Raw genomic sequence first — 23907 nt, 5'->3', positions numbered from 1 at the left:
CTGAAAGTCCCTAATCCAAACATGAAGTCATCCCAGCTCTGCCTCTGCCAAGGGCTGTGCAAGTTCCGCCTGGACTGAGCTGAGTCCCCAGAATTCCTGAGGAGGCTCCCGCCCCGTTTCTCCCTAAGTCACGTGCTGCTGGCCTCTGGCTTCCCCGGGATGTGCCAGGAGGAGAAATTCAGGTCGAGTGAGGCTGTGGGGGCAGGCGGGGCCTCTGAGCTCCGGCCTGTGGCTCTGGTCCCAGCCCATCCCTTCCAAGTCACCCAAATCCCTCTCCCACGAAGGATGTTGATACACATTGATACCATTTTACAAATGACTTCAACTCTCGGGGTCTTCATTTCCTTGTCTGAAAATACCCTAGAGGTTTCAGTGAGAATCCAAATGACTGAAGACACAGAGTTGGCTGTGTTAAGACTAATACAATAGTCACACTGGTTGCTGTGACAAGGGTGGCCCAGGAGGTGGCCAGAGCACCTTCTGGAGGGTAGGCTGCGGCTGGGTCACCTGATGAGGGGCCTGGCAATGCTGAGTTGGGGATGGCTGCAGGGCTTCAAGGCCGGTGTCTGGGGTGGGGTCAGAGGCTGGCAGAGAGCAGAAAGAGAAAGCTTAGTGGGCAATGGAGTCAGACCCATCCCCTGCTCTCTAAAATGTTCCTAATGGGGACCTGACTGGACAGAGCAGACACATCAGGGACCACCATGGGTTCTGTTTATAGCTCTGGAGCCAAGCATCCTCATCCTTGCTCTTCTGGCCCCAGCTGCAGACCCCAAGCATGGGACCCAAGTCAGAAAATGCTCCTCCACTGTAAGACAGCGTTCCCCACCGAAGACCTCAGGGACCAATACTTTCTGAGTTCCTCCAGGTGCAGAGCAATATGCACTCAGACATGACCTGCATCTTGGGTAAGCCTCTCAGCAGCCTTCCAAGTAGATCCCAGCCTCTATCCCCATTTAAAGACAGCTGTGGCTTGGAGGGGTTAAATGCTCCAGAATCCACTCCCAAATCTACTCAAGGTGGATACCTTTTCTACTCTGTCTGCTAGAACGGGATGTGGCTCAAATACCAGCCAGGGATTTAAAGGACCTCCTAAATTATCAAGTGAAAATTACATGACGGAAGCTGAGCCACAAGTCTAAGAAGCCATGAGTTCCCTCGTGAAAGGACAGGTCACTCTTATCTCCAGCTTGGTGTCTTGTGACACCAAGGGGCTGGTATCACAAATGTTTATTGACTTAAACATTCATTTATTGACTCTTTGGGTAAATATTTGTCGAGCACCTCCTGGGCATTATATGAAGCACTGGGGACCCGACAGGGAACTAGACAGACAAGGCCCAGGGCTGATGGAGCCGGCATTCCCAGGTGTGTGTGGGGAGGTGGGTGAGCAAGGAAGAGACAAAAAAGTAAATAAACAATGATGATGAAAGATCGCCATAAGGGCCATCTATCAGGTATCTGTTGCTGTAGCAAACACTCCTAGACATATGGCTTAAAACAACCATCATTTGTTTCCTCCCAATTCTATAATTTGGGCTGGGCGCAGCTGGGCGGTTCTCTTGCTGGTCTTGCCTGAGTTGGTTTGGAGCCTCAGCTGTCATCAGGGGTGGGGCGGAGCTGGAGGGTTTCAGTTGGCCTCACCACGTCTACTCTCTCTCCATGTGGTCTCTCATTGTCCCATAATCTACCTGAGTGCTTCCTTCCACTGTAGCCAGAGAGTTTCAAGAAGGCAACAGCAGAGATGCAAGGCCACTGGGGGCCCAGGCTTTGGAATGAGTGTAATGTCACCTCTGGCACTTTATATGAACAAATCAAGTTTCAAGACCAGATTTGGGAGACGGGAAAGTGAACTCCCTCATTCTTTTCTTTTGGTAGAAATAGCTGCAAAATGCTATAGCCATGTTTTTCAATCTACCCCAGGCTAGGAAAGATATAAAGCAGGTGATGAAATAGGGCGAAAGTCTGAAATCAGGCCCATGGACACACCTGCTTGGTTTCAACAGTGTTACACTTAAAAAAAAAAATCAAATTCACTTTAAGTACAGAAACCAGAGCATTTTGCATTAAACTTTGGATTTTCCAGCTTCTTTGGAAAAATCATAAGTTCTGGCAACACCTGGCCCGCATCTCTGCATAGCAGCCCAGGGTGAAGGTCAGGTTTCATTTTCAAGGTAGTGCGACAGCAGCAAAGGGTGTTTAAGCTGGGGAGGAACATGGTGGGTTTTTAAGACTGAGCAAGCGGATCATGAAGGGAGGGGGCTAGGATTTAGGGGATGGGTTTTCACTGAAATTGAGAGAGATAGGCAAAGATCACTGGTGAAGACAAGAGGGTCTGTCTGTCAAGACTCTAGTCTGTAGGAAGGAAGCCTGGGTAAAGAGAGGCCTCCAGCAGCTCGGGTGACCCAGAGACTTCTGCCATTGCCTCTGCAGGGTAGAGAGTTTAAGGGGCTCAGACCTGGACCAGTAGGACCAACAAGCTCTGGCCAACTCTGGAAGCAGAGGCATCATGTCCAAGACGTCTGGAAGATGGGTGGGTCTCAGCTCTGGCAGAACACGAGAGTCATCTGGGTCCTATTCCTGGGCCCCCTAATCAAGGTCAAACTTCTGGAGGGTGGGGCTGTACAAGTTTCCTACAACTGCTGTTAACAAATCACCACAAGCTGAGTGGCCTAAAACAACACACATTTATTATCTTCCAGTTCTGGAGGTCAGAAGTCCAACGCTGGTCTCACTGGGCTGCGATCAAGCTTTCGCAGGACTGCCTTCTAGAGGCTCTCGGGGAGCATCTGTTTCCTTCCTTTTTCCAACTTCTGGAGGCTGCCCAGACTCCTTGGCCTGGGGCCCTGCGTCACTCCAGCCTCTGCTCCTTCTGTCTCCTCTTCTCTTGGGCCCTCCTGCCTCCTTATTATAGGAACCTTGTGATGACACGGGGCCCACCTGGATAGTCCAGAAGAATCGCCCTAGCTCAAGTCCTTAACTCAATCACATCTGCAAAGCCCCTTTTGCCAGGTCAGGTCACAGAATCACCAGTTGGGGGATTAGGACATGGATGTATCTGGGGGCGGGGGGAGCACTGCTCCACTGAACACAGGAGTCAAGGTATCTCAGGGTTTCAGCACAGCTGGCTCTTCTGGGCATGTCCCCAGGCCAGGTGCTGTACGGACCCAGCCGAGGGGGGCCTTTGTTAGTACCAGTCCCCCCAGCTTGCGTCTAATGACAAAAAGAGATGGCTCAAAGGTGAAAGGATGGTTGTAGAAAGAAGCCAGGCCCTCATGTCAGACGGAGCTGGGTCCAAATCCCAGCTCTGTCTTAGACCAGCCACGTGACTTGGACCAGGTGGCTCAAATGGCTTGTGACGTTCTTCTCTGTCAAGTGAGGCTCACGATGCTGTCTTAGGAACGTTGTGAGGATAACTGGCGGCAAAGGACCCACTGGGCTGACAGGTGTGCGATGGATAATGCCCCCTCTAAAGTCTCTGGGCAGCTGAAAGGATGGGAGGGAAGGCAGGTGAGGGGAGCCAACACCCAGGCAGGTGATAGCCCTCCCCCACGTCCCACAGCCGCACTGGGGAAACAGCAGTTGCAGTAATGGAGAACCTGGCCCGGCTAGAACTGTTAGTCAGTTTCCCCTTTCCTGGCCATAGCTGATAAGTATATCCTGCTGGATAAAAATACATCCACCCTTACGGTAAGACTCCCAGACTGGGACTTCTCCAAGCACCCCGCCTCCAGCCTGGGGGAGCATGTGGCCTTTCCCTACAAACAATCCAGAAGAGGCTACGGTTCCGGGGCTCCAGGGCAAGGGATCTGGTGGCCCCCCATGCTCTGGGACGGAGGGGAGGCCGTTTCTGCTGCTGGAGACACAGCAGGCCAGGCTGGGCCCCGAGGCAGTGCCCACGTGAGGCTCCCTTTCAGCCGGGTTTATAAGCAGCAGCACTGACGGAGCACAGAGACAAGAGCCCAGTAACCAGCGCGCGGTCTGACTGTGCGCCGGTCAAGGGGCTTGGTACCCCCCAGTAGCCCTTCGGTTCTCACCACCACCCTGTGGCTGCAGGTCCTGCCATCGTCCCCAGAGACACAGGGGTAAGGAATTACCCAAAGGAAAGGTTGCTGGTGGAGACTGGCTTTGAACCCTGCAGTCTGGTGTTTAACTGGCAGACTGGCTCCTGTTGAATGTAATTTAGAAAAGCTGTTCGGAAGCCTTCTTTCAATTTCCTGATGATGAGGAAGAGGTGAAGAGGTCTGAGGATCACCCCAAACACCAGCAGACACACACACAGGAGGCCGACCCCGCACACGCCAGACACGCCCCTCTGAATCTCACTTGTCCAAGCCTTCTCCAGTACACACCACTTCGGGTGGGAAAGTGGATGTCCCATTTCCTCAGTCTTCCCAACGTCATGGCATCTAGTGTTGATCTTTTTTCTTATTTGCTCCCTATATTCTATCCCTCAGTTTTGTTTTTTTAATTGAGGTAAACTTCACAACACAAACCATTGGAAAGCGTGCAATTTAGTGGCATTTAGTGCCTTCACAGTGGTGTGCAAGCAACATTTCTATCTTTGCAAAATGCTTTCTTCACCTGATAGGAAACCCAGTGCCCATTAGCAGTCGCTCCCCCCTCCCCCTCCCCACAGGCCCTGGTGACCGCTTATCTACTTTCTGTCTCTAGGAATTTTTCTTTTCTGGACATTTTGTATAAATGGAATCATATAATATGTGGCCTTTTGTGGCTGGCTTCTTTCACTTGGCACGTTTTCAAGGCTGATTCATGGTGGAGCAGGTATCAGTGTTTTGTTCCTTTTTATGGCTGAAGAGGATTCCACTGGATGAACAGACCACATGTTGTTTATCCATTCACCTCTTGGTGGACACCGGGAGTGTCTCCGCCTATTGGCTAATGCGAACAGTGCTGCTGTGAACAATCGTTTGAGTCGCTGCTTTCATTTCTCTTGGGTGTGAACGCCTGGGTGTGGAATTGCTGGGTCACATGATAACTAGCTTGTTGAGGAACCACCAATGGTTCCCTACAGCAGCTGCGCCATTTTCCATTCCCACCAGCAGTGCACGAGGATTCCAATTTCTCCACCTTCTCGGCAATGCTTGCTGTTTCCCGTGGCTGTTGTTTCATGATAGTCTCCCTAGAGTGTGTGAAGTGTTCATCCTTCACTTTGAAAGTGGAGCTGAGACACCATGCAGCCCCACCTCCACTGACCCAGCCGAGGAAATGGGTTCCCAAGATCATCCTAGGATTCAAACTCCCTGCCCTTGGCCGTCCTGGTGTCTCTGCAGCCCCCGGCGTGACTTTACTTGCAGGGAATGCGTGGCAGGTAGAGAAAGATCCTTGGGTACAAACAGAAGGCGCTGACCCAGCCCTTAGGAAAAAGTTCAGTGGGGACAACGAGGGGCAGACCCTACGCACACCCAAACTCCAGAAGCTGCTCCAGAGCCCAAGGGGCAGTTAACATGAACTCCCTCAAGTTCTCCAGAAAGCTACAGGTTTCTTTGAAAACAAAACAACACCCACCCACACAGACGCACACCCCTCACTCAAAGTTGGACGTGGTTTTTACAAAAAAGATCTTAACTCTCATCCGCTTCGATCCAGCTGAAAATATGGTGGGGGCAGCAGCACTGGACCTCCTACTTCGGCTCCCAGCCAGGAAGTCTTCCCTGACGGACCCCTTTGGCCACAAAACTGTTTGATTTTCCACCCTTGGCCACTGAGCAAACAAACGAGCAGCTTTCAAGATCTGTCCCCTTTCCAGAGAGACATGCCACAGGACTGCCTGGCCTTGAGTCCAGCACTGCCTTCCCACCACTGGGCTGTTGGTCTTGCCAAGTGACAACTTCTTTGGGCCTCAGTTTTCTCTGCTGTAAAGTGGGCTGTCGTGAGGATGAAGTGAGGTAATGAGTGAGATGCTTAAAGCCCCTGTCACCTGTTGCACAGTCAGTCAACAAGATGCTTATTACTCTCTGAAGTTGGAAATAGTATCAGGGGTGTGACCTGGTCAACCCCTCCTGTCCCCACCCCTCCACCTGCATCAGACCTAGCAAGGTGCCCCTTCCCTACTCAGAACAGCAATCTGGAGTACATTCCTCTAGAACTGGTTCCCTCGCAGGGCAGGCCTGGAGCAGACAGCTGTCTCAGGTACGTCAGATGTAAAAGGGACCTGGTGATGATGTGGTCCAGGGTTTTACTTAACAAGGAATTACTGCCCTTGGCCTCTAGACAACGAAGTCCAGTGATTCAAGTCTCATCTAAGATAAGAAAGGAGGCATTGGGAGGGCAGAAATTGCCAGGGTTTCCCAGGGTGAGTGGGCACAGCCAGGACCCCTTGGAGCTGCTGGCAGGTCTGGGCATCACAGGGCTGAGTTTCAGGCTCCGACTATGCCTCTCTGCATCCAGCCAACTCAGGCACTGGTTTCTGGCCAAGTGTTTGTTTAAAGAAAGGGTCCCACAGCATCCTTACCACCCTTCAAAGATAAAAAGGCTTGCAGACCACTGAAAATATCACTTTCTCACTATTGTAGAAGGGGGAATAAAATTAAAACAAACTCCTGGGCATATATCCAGAGGGAACCTTAATTCAAAAAGACACCTGCACCCCAATGTTCATAGCAGCTATTTACAATTTTGTTTACAATTACTATTTACAATAATGTTTCCAAACATGGAAACAACCTAAATGTCCATTGACAGATGACTGGATAAAGAATTTGTGGTATATTTACACAATGGAATACTACTCAGCCATAAAAAATAAAATGCCATTTGCAGCAACATGGATGGACGTGGAGATTGTCATTCTAAGTGAAGCCAGAAAGAGAAGGAAAAATACCGTATGATATCACTCATATGTGAAATCTCAACAGAAAAGACAAATGAACTTATTTACAAAACAAAAACAGACTCACAGACATAGAAAACAAACTTACGGTTACCAGGGAGGGAAGGGGGTGGGAAGGGATAAATTAGGAGTTCTAGATTTGCAGATACTAACTAATATATATAAAATAGATAAACAACAAGTTCATACTGTATAGCACAGGGAACTGTATTCAATATCTTGCAGTAACTTATGGTGAAAAAGAAAATGAAAAGGAATATATGCGTGTTCATGTATGACTGAAGCATGATACTGTACACCAGAAGTTGATAAAACATTGTAAACTGACTATACTTCAATAAAAAATACACATACCAAAAAAAATGAGGGAAAAAATACATAATAAAGTTAAGTTTTAGACTGTTACAGTCAAAAGCAAAAAGAAAGCAAACAAAAAAAATAACAACGCCAAACTTCCAAACCTACCCGACACTGTGCTGGACAACTGAATAGGAACACTCCACTTCTTCCTTCCGTGCGATTTCACGAGTGACTCTGGCAGACTGGACGTACGTAACTTTGACATTACTAGGAGAGTCTCTAAGCTCTTTGCCCCTTGTCTGTGGTGGAGATCTGCCTTTGACATTTTTTAGGACTCCTGGTGTTTGTATTTTTGTTGTCTCTGGGCCTGACAGCAAGAAGAAACTATAGAGAATTCTCCAACATAGAACTAGACTCTTGATATCAAGATCCCCTATTTCTCTGAAGTCTAATTTCTTTCTCTCTTCTTAAGAAAGGAAATTTGAAACTGTTTCTTGCGGGGGAGACAGACTGGGGACTTATTCTGATAGGGACGGAAGACGCCAAGGCAGTGACTGCGGACTGTGGTCCAGGAGCCCATCTTACACCAGGAGCCAGAAGCCAGGGAGCTGACACCCAAACCATTTAAGTTGTGGCATAAAAAAGACCAAATTCCATTTAGAAGTCAGGCCAAGCTGTCAACAACACTAATTTACCAGGAACCACTGTAGAAATGAGAACCAAGGACAACACCTTCCCCATCAAGTTGTTTTATTAGGTTAATTAAACAGCTTAAGGACGATTCATTTGTTCGGTACCCTTCTAGAAAAGATTTCAAGTTTTAAATGAACTTCCAATACATAAAACAAAATTACTTTACCATAGACAAATTTCAGATCAAAATACAACACTCTGTTTCTGTTTGCTTACAGTTATAAAATCCAGTCCATACAAACTACATAAAAAAGATAAAACACTTTCACTGATCCTTGGTACAAGAGAACAGCACAATTGCAGTTGCTCCGAAAGCACAAACCCTGTGCTCATGATACCGGGTCAGCCCCGTAGTTACCCCACAATAGACTGAAGCAGGTAAACAAAGTGCGTGCTACTTAATTTAAGAAGGTTACCATATCCTCTTTGCATCAGTATTACTTGTAAACCATAAAGCAACTTTGTAAGAAAGGTCACTAATTCAAAATTACTTCAACTTCACTAAAATTTCATACCAGCAACGGAATAGAAAATTACTCCACAGAACAGACGAATACACTTGGACCACAGGATGTTTGAGACGTGACGTTTCAATGAAATCACATTAGCACAATTTCTCTGCTATCCTACTGAATTCAGAGAGTATAATTTTACAAGCTGCAACTTCCCGGTACTTGAAATATTTTGAACTTTCCATATAATGTCTTTCATTTAGCTTATGTATAAGTCATTGCAAATCTCTGTTTTTTTTTTTTTCAGTAGTGGGTCTTTCTTTAAAGATCAGGTACCTCATTACACACAACATAATGTCATCTAAATACACATCTAAGTAGACTGCTCAGCTTGGAATCTTACCAGATGATAAAAGCTGCAGGATTCAGATTTATTCTATATGTACCTTGTCAAAAAATGTAGATATGTTAATTAAACAAAGATGTGTGTTTAACAGGATGAGTTCTGATATGGTATTTTGGGGATTTGGTATTCATGGTCTTTTCTTTATGGTATTAAAAAGGCATCAAAATGACAAATCAAGAGCGTGCTAAAAACTGGTTTTTGACAAGGATGATGTCACAAGCAGCAGCGGGGACCACACAGGCAACCAGCCAACAGCAGCGTTGCTGGCTGTTCTGTGGGACCGGGGCCCACTGTGAAGATCAGCCCTGAGTCTGGCAGAGTCTAACTGAATTTATAGCCCTGTTTAAAGGAATCCCCTTGGCAGTCTTCTCTCACAGCAGAAGACCGGCATCAGTGATAGAAAACAAATGAATTAAGACGTTTACAACAAATGGTGGACGGACCCTATTCACAGACAGGTACGAATGTCTCTGTCACCAGGAACACAGTGATAGAAGGAAGTCTGCCAGAGCCTGCTTGAGGTGCTTCTACAAAGCCGTTTCTGGTGAGGGTGGGGGTGAAGCGGGGAGAGTAGGGAGGTGCTTTTGTTAAACCCGCTGATAACCCCCAGCTCTGCTGAAGCCACCGCAGAATGGGAGGCAATGGATGTTCAGAAGTTCTGCCTAAAACACGATTATGGTTCTCACGGCTGTCACAATTCACAAGCAGTATGGTTCAGAACAAGACAAGCACCACTCGGTGGCCAGCGGCGTGGGGGGCGCAGGCATGGGGAACCCAACAAACGCCACATCACAGACGAGTCAGAGGGAGAGGAACCCCATCAGCAGAAAAAGCCGCTGCTGTTCAACGGAGCCAGCGCTGCCGAACAGCCTGTGCTTTTCTCAACTCAAGGCCACTGGATTCATTTCCCACCATAAAGGCATCTGCCCCACGGAGTCTGGGTGATCTCTGCTTTCACACAGAACCTGAAGTTTGAGGTCCCCTATTGGAAAACAATGCTATAAATCCATCTAAATTGAAAAGTTGATTTTAAGCTGATGATACCTTTTTGCCCTGCGTACAGGATCCTACCTAATTTTTTACAAAGTGTGAAGAGTCAAATTCAATGAGCATATGCTTAGATTAACAAGAATAAAATTTTACTTTCTGGAGTTTCTTCTGAAGCAAAAATTCCTTTGGAAAAAACATAGGAAAAGATGGTTTCTCTTATTGTAAACAAGTAATTCTAATTTCCGATTCTGTTCCTAATTTGGAGTGAAGTGTGGTTTGAAGTCAGAGCTAAATAAGAGAAAAGAAAACCCAGCCTAGCTCTGCTCCAAGGATGCAGACGGCACGTCCCGCTGGATGACGGGGGCCCACAGGGAGCCTCCCGGCTGGGTGCTGAGGTAGTTCGTGTGGCATCCAGAGCCTGTGGTCCTGGCTCAGAGAGGAGCCCGGAGAACCTCCAGGGCAGGTGCGGAAGGAGGCCAAGCTGGGCCCGGGAGGCTGTTCTAGTCTAGTTGCTCAAGGAGCCACAGAGATGCCCTCGGCCGTGCCTCGGAGGGGGCGAGGCGCCGGGACCCGGGTTCTCCCGTGGGAGGTGCAGACTCTGGGAGGCTGCCGGCCTGGGTGACCCATCTGACCCTCTGGGAGCGGAAAGTGCTGGTCACAAAGGCCAGGTCAGGGGCTCCCGGAAGAATGCCTTCTCAACAAATATTTTTAGGTTAATGGTCTGGGGAACCAGAAGAGCCCCCTGCCCCTGGCTTTTTTTTGGATACATAATTCAAGCAGTCAAAAAATCCAGGCTGGGAGAGATGTGGGATAAGAACAGAGGGCAGGGTGGGCATGTGATTGCCAAGAAAAGTCTGTAAATAAGGGTCCCCTGAAAAACAGGACTGAAATAACCTCCTTCCACCCTGACTAAAGTTCCTCAATCGGCACAGAAAGAAGTGCCAGCTGTGGGGAAGAGCCCATTTCCTCGAAGATTCTGCCTGCGTGTGTGTGGGCACAACAGGAAACTGGGAGGAAAACTAACACTGGATCAAACAAAAGACGGTCAGAGAGTGAAGATGACCACGGGGATGGGGAGACGACAACACAGACGGCTCCTGCCATCGACACCATGGACGTGGGCTGGGCACGTGGCCCAGACTCTGCTGTCCCCTCTGCTTTGGGGCAGAGCTTCCCCTAGGCAGGTAGGCCGGGAGGAGGGAGTGGCCCCCTTCCTCTCCCTCCAGAACTGGGAGGAAGACTGGGAGGGGGGCACTTTCCTAGAAGAGGATGAGACAGAATAGAAGGCAGCAAGTCCTCTGGAAACGCTTCTCAAGGGATGACTAAGGAACCCATCAGCCAGGTGATGGACTCCTGGACTTGGAAGGGGCTGGAGGAGGCTGGCTAACCCAACCATCCACGATGCCCAGTCCCCTCGACAGCATCCCAGGCCCTGCTTCAAAGATTATGACTTTTACTTAAATCAGCTTTCTCAAATCTGCAAAGGTTGAAAACAAAAGTACATTAAGAGCAAGAATCACTGTTCTAGCGGATGTGGTTTTAGGGAAATCTCAAGAAATATGTCTCTTCCTGAAGGTCCTGCAGCTGCTGGCCAGAGACGGTGAGCAGGTGGCAGGCAGTGAGGCTGGAGGGGAGGAAGGACCGGGCCAGAGTAAATGTTAAAAGGAACAAAGACTCCTCCTCTCCTCAAAAGCAGTGCAAAACTTAAAGAACAAACATTGTGCGTTTTTTTCCCCCCTCCTTTTTACTAAACTGTTCACAGAACCTCTTGTCTTCGAGAAGCTTTGGAGCCTGTCACCAACATCCTGGCACCAAGCAAGACTCCTCTTGCTGACTCGGTCACACCTGCTGTCACAGCTGCGGGGGGCCGGCCCTGTGATGATCTTTAGAGCTGAGCGCTCGGTACACAGGAGGCACCCACTGTACCATGAGACAGTTCTATCCGAAGGTTCCCAAACTGACAAAAACATTCGTCTCTACCATTTCTGCTGTCGGCCTGAGCAAGGCACTGGGGCGGGGGCACACCTGCTTGTTCTCAAGAATCCCCAGGGCTGGAGCTGGGGCCTCAGTGCAGCTCCCAGAGCCATTAGGCGGCCTCTAGGCTGGCTCAGGTCTCTTACCTGGGGCCCATCAGTGCAGCACATGGACGCAAGTTGCAGAACAGACTTCCTTTTCTGGCTACCAGCCCTGCACACAGACAAGGGCACTTTTTTTTTTTTTTTAACAAAATTGGCTTATGTTCATAATGGTCAATAACACCCCTTTTTTCCTTTCCCTTTCAATAGGGAACTATCTTCCCTGAACCCAGACATAAGACTCTACTGAATCATGTTATTAGACTGCAAAAAGCACTGCAGACCCTAACACCCAACACTTACTTCCACCCAGTACTTTTCTCTGCTGTCTTTATTTTTACACAAGTTACTAATGAAAATGTTAAAAACAGACACTGCCGGAGGACCTCCATCCATGCTGACAAGGGGTCTATTCTCACCAACACTGTCTGGGTATTTCTCAGTCCTTTCAAACCTATTTCTACTTCCTTTCTTCAATCACAAAAATATCAAGAATGACTTTATCAAATACCTTATTGAAATCAAGATAAGCTGGGAATGTCACGTACCACTAAGGCTACCAGTCTGTAGTCTGAACTGGAAAGGAAGCGAGTTTACAAAAAGATTAGGTAGCTCACTTTTGGTATCACCTTGTTAAATAACCCTTCTTTACTTGAAGGTACAGAAATTCTACACTGTCTCTCTCTCTCTCTCTCTCTCTCTCTCACACACACACACACACGTAACACAACACAAAGTTTGTTTGTTTGCTTGTTTTTAAGCTTCATATAACATCCAAGTTCAGAAAGGACAGTTCACGTCTAATGATCTCAAAAAGAGGTCTAGAAAGTATCCAGTTTATTTGACCAATATAGACTGTTACTTTTGCTATTTTAGGGAAAAAAGAAAAATTCAACTTTGGGAAAGAGTTTAAAATATTATTAGAGTATTTCATGAGGCAATTCCTGAAATAAGAGATATTTATAACCACGCTAGATATTCTGAACATGTATTCTGGGGTATTTTGGCTATCCAGAATCATCTTGAATTTAGGTACTGGAGAAGTAGGAGAGCAGAAAATAAGTAATTTTATAAATGCAAATATGCATTTACTTGTGTATCACGTGGTGGCAGATGTGAGAGGGAAGAAACCACTGAGGCCAGGGACACTGAGCTGGGGGCAGCCCCTACCCCACAGGAGCGGACGTCATCAGCGACTGGAAGCTGAGAAGGGCGGTAACAGTTGAGGTCAGAACCACCGCCACCATCACGTTTGTGTGCAAGGCACCAAGTCCTCACCTTCATTACTGCACTGATGGCCCCCTCACCAGCAACCCAAGGAGGTAAATACCCACACCTAAGAGCTGAGCTTCAGGGTTAAAGGGTTTCCAACCTCACAGAGAAGTCAGCATCTTCAAACCCGCATGCACCCGGTACCAGCGCCCACGTATGCTCACAACCACTAGGTTCACTTGGGACAGTACACAGAATGTCTACAGATGCTTTTCTCAAAATAATTAAAATAAGAAAGCCTGGGGCTCTAGAGGGCTTGGTTCTCTTGGAAACCACTTAAGGGAGTGCCACACTGCTCCATTTACCTGAGAACTCTGCCAGAATTCTACTGTCAGGAGCAAGCCCTTTAGTTTAAAAAGCACAAGCATAAACACTAAATCTTACTAAGGCGCAGGGACAGTTAAGGTGTTAGATTGTACCTGGGACCTAAGTTATTCCTAGCATGCTGGCTTTTTAAGGATGGGCATAACTCTCTTGGCCAGGAGGGGTACTGGGTAATTCCTATAAGAAATCATACTCTGATGGGAAGGTCTGTTTATAAGAACTGATGGGCCCTACAGCTCCCCCTAACTCGCCAACCAGGTAAGCTGGCAGATGCCAGGGGCTGGAGAGGTCAGCGGGCACAAGTGCCCTGGAAAGAAGGTGTGTACAGGTGGAAGCCAGGGACAGTCCACTGACACACAAAACCAATCCGATCACTTGCAGTGTGAAGTGTAATGTGCTTCTCCATTGTTTGGTCAACTCAACCCTGCACTCAGAAAACCCCAGGTTATCAGAACCAAGGGAGAAGAGGAACTCAGAGATGGGAGTCTAAACTTTCCTGAAAATTAAGATTCTTGGGAAACAATTCATGAAGATACATTCTTAAACTGCTCACAAAAGCACCTTAAAGAAAATGAAAACCTGTAGCCCCAAGCATCTAAATTCCAAACACTGGGTCAGATGACAGATAGACCTGTCTTCCTGTCTGATCCTAAGGGAGGTGGCAGTGAAGCCTCTATTTTACACAGCAGTGGTGTTTAAATATATACTGCTTTTCTGTATTATGAAAACATAGCCTTGTAAAGACTCTTTAAAGTTCAAGTTGAGTTTCAAGTAATCACTTTGTAGCAGCTCTAGAATTATTGTTCCTCCTGATTAAAAGTGCCTATTAAAAAAAAAAAGCAGTAAAATGGAAACTACGCCTTAGAGAATTGTACGCCTCAAGGCCGCTCACTGCTTGCTTCCAGGCTTTTGTTAAAGGACAGAATGTGTTGAATTCTTCTAAATTGGCAGGGGATCGAGCACAGCACTACATAATGAGGTAGCCGAGAACGGTTTTTCCTATAAACACGACGAACAAGGGAATAAGTGCATGTGTAATTCTCATCCAATTAAACAGGAAGCGTGATAAAGCAAACTGCTTGTACAGAGGTACAGTCATATTTAAACCAAGTTCCTTGGTTTAACTTGAAAAAAAGTGAACCCAAGGTTCTATGGTACACCTTATTTGTAATTGGTGAGTGAGAATAATACAAGTAGAGTACTTTTAAAACCCTACAATTTGTCCTGAAATGCTAAAAATAAAGTTCAAATAAATATGATTCACTCATCAGCAAGAAAGATGAACCTACACTCACTTGGGATCTGAATTATTTCAAGTGGCCCTTTATTTACGTAGTCATACGAACTGGCTAAGCTTCTCCACTCCACCTTGTGCAGTGTGTACCCACATTCTGTGGGCTGTTGACCCCTCCCCACTTGTTCCCTCTCTAATTCAAATCACAGTGATTCAAGAATTCACAACAACTTTGCTGGGCCATCAGTACCAAAAATTATAATCAGCCCAAATTTCAGCTGAGTAGTAATTTTACAAGATTAGTTTTTATCTCAAAATAAAGAGAAGACAATAGACATTTCTCACTATATAATTATGCAATGCTGTTTTATTTATCAGATACTTGATTTCAGAAGAAAGGGAAGGAGTTTAAAAATCCACTCACTTATTGACTTACTGAGAACGTCAGTGACACAGCTGAACAATAACTTTTCTAAACTGTATGCATCAGACCAAAGAACACATGGTCATATCTGACCTCATCATATGTCATCTATTGCAACGGGACAAAGCTGAGATAGGTTTAAGATTAAAATAATAGAATTACTTCTGAAAAACACAAAAAGGTTAGAAGTTTTACCAACTGGTTTGCCAAAAAAAAAAAAAAAGAGGAAGTCTACAGTTCAATACCACCGAGACTTCACTGCCAGCAGGCTGAACAGATTCATCCTGAGTTCACGTTCTCCTCAAATACAGACAAGTAGGTCACTGCCCTTGCACTGTAAATTTCTATAATTTCTGAAGCAGCTATACGGAATGCTTCAGGGATTACTACAAAGCTAGCAAAAGGCTTTCTCCAACATTCTAAGATACTACTGTGCCTTTTCCTTTACTGATTTACATGTGCTAAAAGAAAGGGAAGTATAAATGAAGCTTCAGCTCTTTAAAAGTAAAAATAGCTTCTCTTTCAAATACTTATTACTTTTATTCTTTTGATTTTGGTAAATTCTTAAACTTGCTATAGCTAACTGACAAAGAAAACCAAAGGTCTGGCGGCTTTAATTTGTGCAACTTGCAAAGGATATGCCTCGCGGTGTAAGTTATACCACAAACGATTATTATCTGATTAAAAATACTCGTATGCCTAGAAAATTAAGTGATAGCTTAACAGGCTGAACAGGGAAATGATAATCCAAAGATTTTGCTTTGCTTTTGGTTTCTACTCACCTCTCAAATGGGGAAGGAAGCTGTATGTGCTGGGCCCCGAAGGCAGCTTTCTGTCCGGTGGGGGCCCTGCACCTGTGGCAGGGATGCGAGGGCCACAGCAGCCCATTCTGGAAAAGATTCTGGGCCCCAGATAAACAGCAGTAAACAACACCCAGCATTCAACATGATAAACATCATTAGATGTGCTGAGTGCAGGGTCTCAAAAACCCTACAGAACATATGGCAACCACAGAGGTGTGTGTCATGTGTGTTGGGCACTTTTTTATTCTGTACTGGGGTCCCGCTCTGTGTTATGAGGCCAGCCTATCTGTACGAAGGTTCTCATTTAAAATCTCATGTAAAATTCAGTCACACTCGGAGAGTCCTTTCTAGCTGCGTGACAAACATCACCTGGATCGCAAACACACAATACTCACTGGTCAAACATGTACTGACTACCTACTGTGTGCCAAGCACTGGGATGAGCAGAAGACTAAGAACGGTCCCTGCCCGCAAGGGGTGTGTGGTCTAGAAAGGGGGCAGGATTTCATCTGCCTCACGGTTAAGCTCCCCAGAAAGCCAAGCAGAATTCTGAGTAGGCGCTCAATCAACACTGTTGATTAAACCCAGGGTGGGTATCTCTGCACCAGTTGGAGTCTCTTCTCTCACAGCTCCAGGGGTGGCCACTGATCCCTCCCTTCCCTTCCACTTGGTGTTCTGCAGGGGGTTCCTGCACCTTTCAAACTGATGCGGTGAAAGTGCCCCCTCATTCTTTTCCCAGATCATCACATGCCTTCATCTGATCATGGGCAGCCTCCTCTGGAACCAAGAAAGCCAACATTCTGGAAGGTAACACTCAGGGTTCTCAGTGCTCCTTGGAAAACTTCTGGGCTCCCTGGTTTGGGGCACTGAAGTAGGAACGCACCAAAAGGAACCCCAATAGCCCAAGGCAGCTAACGCATTTCTCTAAAAACCTAACTTGCTACCCTGAGTAAATGAAGTGCCACAGCAAAGGAACCCTGTCTTTACCTCGCCAATGTAAAGAGTGGATTTCCTGTGCTTTGCCAAGGGGACTCCCCACTTACAAATTACAAAAATGGCACTTTCAAAGCATCGCTGAAGGCAGTGCCGTCATTAAATGGAAGTGCAACAGAACACAACACTTTACGACAGACAACAGACTGCCCAATGTCCCCCAAATATTCTTTTTGGTTGTTGCACAGATTGATTAAGTTAGCTACCAATTCCTCACAGCAATGAAATAATGAATTAAAGAAAGAAACAATGAATTTAGAAATTCCTTAGGCCAAATGTTTATAGCATACCAACTACCAGCTTTAATACACTAAAGAAAAGAAATGCAAAAGCCAAGTAAAACTTTCTATAAACCACAAATACATCAATATACACACTCAACATGAGTTTAACACAGTAGGTATACACTGAAGGGCCACAGGCTCAAGAATTTATCTGAAGCACCAGGAGACAATAATATATGTAGTTTGGAACAACAGTTCCAAAAGTAAACATGTACAACAGACTTACCAAGTCATATCATACACACAGGCGCGTGCACACACACATTTTCTCTCTCACACACTTTTACCTCTCACAGGATATAAGCATTATTACACACACAAAAATTAAAAACTTCATTTTAAATTAAACACTTAAATCTTGGGAAAAAAATATATCTGGATGTGTTAAAGAAAGAAACAAACAAACCTACTTTAGACTAGCCTAGAAAAGAGCCTCTAATTATTCATTTAACCTAACCTGAGACAACTCTCCTGCTTTTGGTGCGATCATGAAAATAAATTGCACATCGCCCAAAGATACTCTATTTAAAATGCTACGGTCTATCTTCAGCTGCTAATTCCACATATGCCTGGTAAAAGTGCCTTAAGGAAAAAGTATCAAAAATTTGTCAAGAAAGGATGTTCCAAGGCAAAAGTGGAATGTTAAAACACAAACCTGCATGAAATGAGTTAAATTTTACTTCACAATACTGAAATAACTGTAATTCACCAAATAAATCATGATTAATCTTGGAACACAGTAAAATTAAATACATCCCTACACTTCAACATAATATTTCTGTATTTATATATAGTAAAATAACATTTTGGCACTTAGAAGCTTTTGTTGGTTATTGCATCCCATATTATGTGGCAAATTTATTTTTAAAAACATTACCTAATTTCTGCAGCTACAGTGTCAATAAACTGAATTAAAAGAAAAAAAAAAGAACTATTTTATAAAACAAATTGACTGAGTCACACAGGCACTGATGATATTTCAACAGGGACCCATTCACTCCTCAACAACAAACTGTCTCAGTGAAGAGGACTGGCGTAGACTTGGAAAGGGCTTCAAACTTCAGAAATTAGAGAAAAGAGAACTTCTGACTGTCAAGGCTTTAAAAGGACATCAGTTACTACTTTAATGTAACTCAGTTGTGGCTTCTGAAGGCCAGGGTTCTGTTCTATGAGAGACATTTTACCAAAGAAAATGCACTCTTTCAGCAAAAATTTGTTTCCTCTACAACTAACGTCAACTTGTAAAAAGAAAGTTTTCTTTCTTTGCAGTGGCCATGTTGCTTGCTTTGATTAAAAGACATTTGAAAGTGGAGAGGGTGTAGCTCAAGTGGTAGAGCTGCATGCTTAGCATGCAGGAGGTCCTGGGTTCAAACCCCAGTACATCCGTCCTCCAAAAATAAATAAACCTAATTACAACCCCCAAACCCAAATGTTAAAAAAAAAAAAAAAAAAAAAGACATTAGAGGTATCCTGGGGAAAGTGTGCAGACGACAGCTGACTGGTACACCATACAAAACAAAGAGGCTGGCTTGGCCTTAAGAACCAAATTTGACTGTCTTATGAGACTCAGGGGCAAATCTGGCCCAGAGTCTCTGAAAAAGAAGGTAAGAACCTGTACCTCCTTCTGCCCACGTCTTCTGCCAGGATGGAGAGTTAATGTGCACACACAACACTCTGCAGAACCCCACAAGCAAGGCTCCTCAGCAACTTTTGCAGCACAGTCCTGACTTCTAACAGGTGGAAGAAAACCCCTGCAGATCGGTCCCCCTTCTACAGCTCCTGGGTGGGAAAACATAAGCAATGTCTCACACTAACGTGAAAAGAATACAAACATTCCATGCAGGGAGTTTCTAGGAGAACTTCCTATTCTCAAATTTGTAACCAAAGAATACATTTACACATTTATTAGTCAAAATGCTGCTTCTTATAGCCATATTCTAAGGGGGTGGGGGAAAAAAGCTATAGAAAACAATTAGAAATGAAAAGCTCTATATTCAGTTCATTAGAAACCTGATATTGCATAAAATTCAAATGATGAAGTAATCAAGCACTTTGAAGTCCCTGGTTTCACACTCAGGTGGTATAATTTGAATGGAAAACAAAATATCTTATAAGATAAGTGGGACTAATGACAGACTTTGTCCCCCCAGGGGGAGGGGGCTGGGGTAGGGTCACCATGAGAGCGAGAGATACGAAAGGAGGAAAGGATTAACTTGCTCTCTGTGAACCGAATAAAATTAAGTTGAGGTAGTTTATTCTACCAGCCAAACTTTACTTGTAATGTAATTTGTCTAAAACTCGTACTAGTGAACGGCACGGAGAAAATTCTGCTACAAAGACTAGATTCTTGACACGGATTCGCATTCTAAGACACGTTTCCAAATCCTAAACAGTAGTAAACAAGACTTTGTGTGCTTTCAGACAGATTATTTTTAAAAGTTTTTGATCCCTATATATTTTCTCTGGACAGTTTTTTGTTTGTTTTTTGTTTTTGGTCATCGCAGACCTTTACTATTTGTCTGACTCAGGTCTTTCTTTTATAAAACCTCCTCACTGATAGCCTCATATTTATAAAATGGGTTGACTGGTTGGAAAGGAAGAATGTCACTGCAGGAGATCTTTCACAGCTCCTCGAGCGAGCGCTACCCCAGAAAGGATGTCCTGACAGATCTTAATCTGAATTATCACAGAAGTTAGCAACTTCCTTTAAATTCACATGAGGGCTGCAACCTGACTCATGAACTTACTGACTCTTTAGATCACTAAGACAGAATGTCATAAAAGGGAAATTTTATCTTAGTCTCAATTCATCATATTATCAATGAAAAAAGATTCTTAGGACAGAGCACTAGTAGTAAGTGGAGACTAACCGGCGTTGAGCCCAACCTAACGTTTTAGGCACAAACCTTAATTTGTTGGGCAGAGTTAGGCATAATATTTCCTTTCAGATGCAGTAAAAAAGCAATCGTGGTATGTTTGGATATGTTGGTTTGCATATACGGATTTTTGTTTGTTTGTTAACCAAAGCCAGGTACTCGAACACAGCGGTCAGTCAGATCTGAGTTCCCTTCAGGGAAAATGCACCCTAGTATTTTAACTTCAGTATTTTACATGAATGTACCCATCCCCACTTCCCTTTTCCTGTTGACACTGACCAGCCCCGGGTGGTCTACAGCCACATCTACTAGAGGAAGTCACTTCTCCCCGGGAGTTTTCAGCAGTTACATGTTCTCCCAAACAAGAGCTGCAGCTCAGGCTTATAAGCATCACAAAACCACCAGTTACCAGACAAAGCCGGGCGCGCAGAGCGAGCTCGGAGCTCCGCCGCACCTCCTCCCCCCTCACACAAAGCCGCGTTCCGGTGCGCTGGGGCAGGAGCTCTGCTTCTGCTCTGCCTCCTCTTCAAGGTGAATGAACTCGGATCCGGAATAAGCCTTGCTGAAGCTGCAGGCGGAAGAGCTTGCAATTTGCAATACGTAAGGCTGCGCAGCCGGTGCGGCGGAGGTCGGAGGGGAGCAGCGGCTTAGTGTGGTGCCAGGTGCCCGTGCTCCTCTTAAACTCGCGCACGTAGTCGTAATTGGTACCTACACCGGGAGAAAAGCAGAGGTGACACAGCGTGCCTCGGAGCCACGGGGAAACGACGTCAACCAAATCCCTGTACCCCTCTGACCTGTGTCAAGATCTCCGATCACATAAATACTGGCTCCTATGGGCACAGCTCCATACACAAAAGAGGAACTGGCGGGGATGCACAAATTCTGGTCATTAAGATAGATCCACCTGAAAATAAACAGAGGGACAAATGAAGGAGGTCGCAAGGACCATCGCAACATCCAGGCAGACTGAGCTGACAAAATCTGGGGGCCCCAACAGTAGGAGGCACGGCCCCCACACTCCTCTTCCTGGGAACCACTCATTCATTTCCTCCCGGTCACTGTGGATTCACTTGTGGATTTAGTTCTGACTGCACCAGAACGCTGTATATATTGAATCGTAAAAAGTATGCTCTTTTCAATCTGCTTCTTTTGCTCAGCATGGTGTTTGAGACTGATCCCTGCTGTGGCTTGCATCAGTATTTCACCTCTCCTTATTTTAATTAGCATTCCATTACCCAGGTGTATCACAATTTGTTAACCATTCACCTACTCACATGCACTTGGGTAGCCTCTGGTGTTTGGCTATTGAGAATTAAAGCTGTTTTGGACATTAGAGTGCAAAGATACTTTGTGGGCTTATGTTATGGAATTGCTTGGTTAACTGCTTGAAGGCATATTTCCTTTGATAAGAAAATGAGCACTGTTTTCCAAAGTACTGTGCCATTTTGCACGCCAATGAGCAGAGTATGAGAACTCCAGCTGCTTGTGACTACTGTCAGCTCTTGGTACTGTCAGTCTTACATTTTAGCCATTTTGGTGGTGTGCTCTTCCCTGTAGACCAGTGATGCTGGGTATGTCTGCATGTGCTTACTGGGCATTTTATATGTCTACTTTCATGCCCAAAGACTTGCTCATATTTCAAATTGGGTTTTCTGTCTTCTTACTGAATTTTAAGATTTTTTCTGTTTCATGGATACAAGTCCTTTGTTAGATACGTGTATCACAAATATTTTCCTCAGCACATAGACTGTCTTTCCATTATTGTAAGGGAGAATTTTGAGGAACAGCAGTTTTTAATTTTGATGAATTCCTTTTCATCCTTTTTTTTTTTCTTTTTATAGTTCATGCTTTCTGTGTCCTGCTAGGAAATCTTTGCCTAGTTCAAGCTGGCAAAGATTTTTTAAAATTAAAATTTCTGGAAAACTTATTATTTCAGTTTTTACATTTAGGTCTTATGATACATTTCAAGTTAATTTCTGTGTATGGTATGAGATATGAGTCAAAGTCCTCCCCCCCCATACAGGTATCTAGTTTTTTCACCATCATTTGCTGAAAAGACGTTTCTTTCCCCCAGTAAACTGCATTGGCATTTCTGCTGAAAATCAATTTAATAAGCACTAAAAGGATCCAGGGCTCCGTGAAGAAGTGGCTGATTCCACAGCTGAGACAGAAAATACACGATGAGCTGCCAGACAGGAAGGACTTAAAAAGGGACGGGGTGTGTCACAGGGACACAGGAGCCGACATGCAGCAGCTCTCAATGGCCACAGCTGGAACAATCTGAGTAACAAAATAAATAATGATAGTACTGGATGCATAACTCACAGAATAAACAAATACCCAGGAGTCCGTGCTGATATAAATAAATGACTCAATACATTAAAAAAAAAAAAGACGACAACAAGGAGAAAGGACAAGTCTTCTCTACAGAACTCCAGCAGACATATGTAGGAGGAATGGGGGACAGAAAAATCGCCATTTAGCAAACAAAACACCGAAGTAGTAATGACAGCAAGGCTAGTCCACTGACGGTGCTAAACTCATGGTGAAAGTTTAAGGAGAAACAAGTTATCTCTTCCAAGACAGTCACTCATTACGAAGGGAGACGTGGTAACTTTACAGACGCCACTTCCACCAGGCCATCGGGATGAGTATCACTGTAAGGAGACGTACCAACAAGAGGCTCTCCCGACGCGGGGCGGGGAAGGGCACAGCTGCGCTTCTGAGGGATTCCTACCCCAAACGCGTAATCTCAGCCTCATCACGAGAAGTCACGAGACAAACCCAGATTAAGAGACATCCTAGTAAAAACTGACCAATAACATTCGAGGATATCAAGGTCATGAAGACGAGGAAAGACTGAGGCACCGCCACAAATTAAAGGAGACTAATCAAACTCAACAACTGAAAGCAACGTGGGATCCTGGATCGGATCCCGGAGCAGAGGGCAAAAAGGTAGTGGACGAGCTGGTGAAGATTTGAATAACGCTGGTAGTTTACTTCATAATACTATGCCAACGTGAATATCCTGGTTTTGATATCTGTACTATGGTACGAAGGTGTTAAAAATAGGAAAGGTGGGGAATGGTTTATGGGAACTCTTTTTTTTTAGTAGAATCAAAGTTTTTTTTTTTTAAGATTTTTTTGGGGGGGTAATTAGGTTTATTTATTTTTTAATGGAGGCACTGGGGCTTGAACCCAGTACCTCGTGCATGCTAAGCACACACTCTACTAATTGAGCTATATTCTAATCCTCCACTGTGACTATTTCTGTAACTTTTCTACAAATATAAAATTATTCCAAAATAAAAGGGTTTTTTTTTCTTTAAACAAAAATAAAAACAAGCTAAACTCTGCTATGTAATAATGTTCACTTACGGTAATTTGACCAAACAATTTCCCTTCAATAGCTAAAGGCAGAGCCAAGTCATTGCAGACCTGGATCAGACTTTGGGAATGTAGCGAAACCCTTCAGAATGACTAGCGTCTAGGCCCACACTCACCACCGGAGCCCACAGGGCCACCGGACCTGTTCCCGAGTCCCTAGCTTTACACCTCCAAGTGTCCAAGAAGCCAGAGGCTAAGGTCTGCAGCATCGTGGTGTTAAATACAAACAGAAAATTATTTCACTAAGAACAACAGTTGTATTGCAATGAATACTCTTCTCAGACTGTTCTAAAGTAGTAGCTTCCATATTTTGAATTCCATGAAACACAAGAGCAGAATGATTTGTCCAAGATAATACAGCAAGGCTGCTATAAAGCAGCCATACTTCTGAGTACCTTCACCTAGAGTTTGATTCCTTTAACATCTGGATGCTGACTGGTATCAAGCAGTTTGCTGGGACAGTTTGGCCCCTGCCTCCAAGATGCTTCTAATAAATAGGAAAGGGGGAAAATCTAAGAGCTCTCACTGCAAAGTGAAAATGGGG

The 23907-nt window shown here is 45.1% G+C and overlaps 1 protein-coding gene across 2 annotated transcripts in view; it reads right to left on the bottom strand.

Annotated features, from left to right (window-relative positions):
• Positions 1-7883: 7883 nt before the first annotated feature.
• Positions 7884-23907, bottom strand: part of GAN (gigaxonin) — a 59896-nt gene continuing 43872 nt past the window's right edge. For both annotated transcript variants that reach the window (XM_006207520.4, XM_072967805.1), the window contains 2 exons: positions 20771-20880; positions 7884-20684 (listed from right to left, as the gene is read on the bottom strand). In XM_006207520.4, coding sequence (XP_006207582.1) covers positions 20503-20684; positions 20771-20880 — 292 coding nt within the window. In that variant the 3' untranslated portion in view covers positions 7884-20502. The remainder of the gene's footprint in view (positions 20685-20770; positions 20881-23907) is intronic.

Source organism: Vicugna pacos, chromosome 9 (assembly GCF_048564905.1).
Source record: "Vicugna pacos chromosome 9, VicPac4, whole genome shotgun sequence".
NCBI classification, from domain to species: Eukaryota; Metazoa; Chordata; class Mammalia; order Artiodactyla; family Camelidae; genus Vicugna; species Vicugna pacos.
This window is presented reverse-complemented; position numbering and strand designations above follow the sequence as displayed.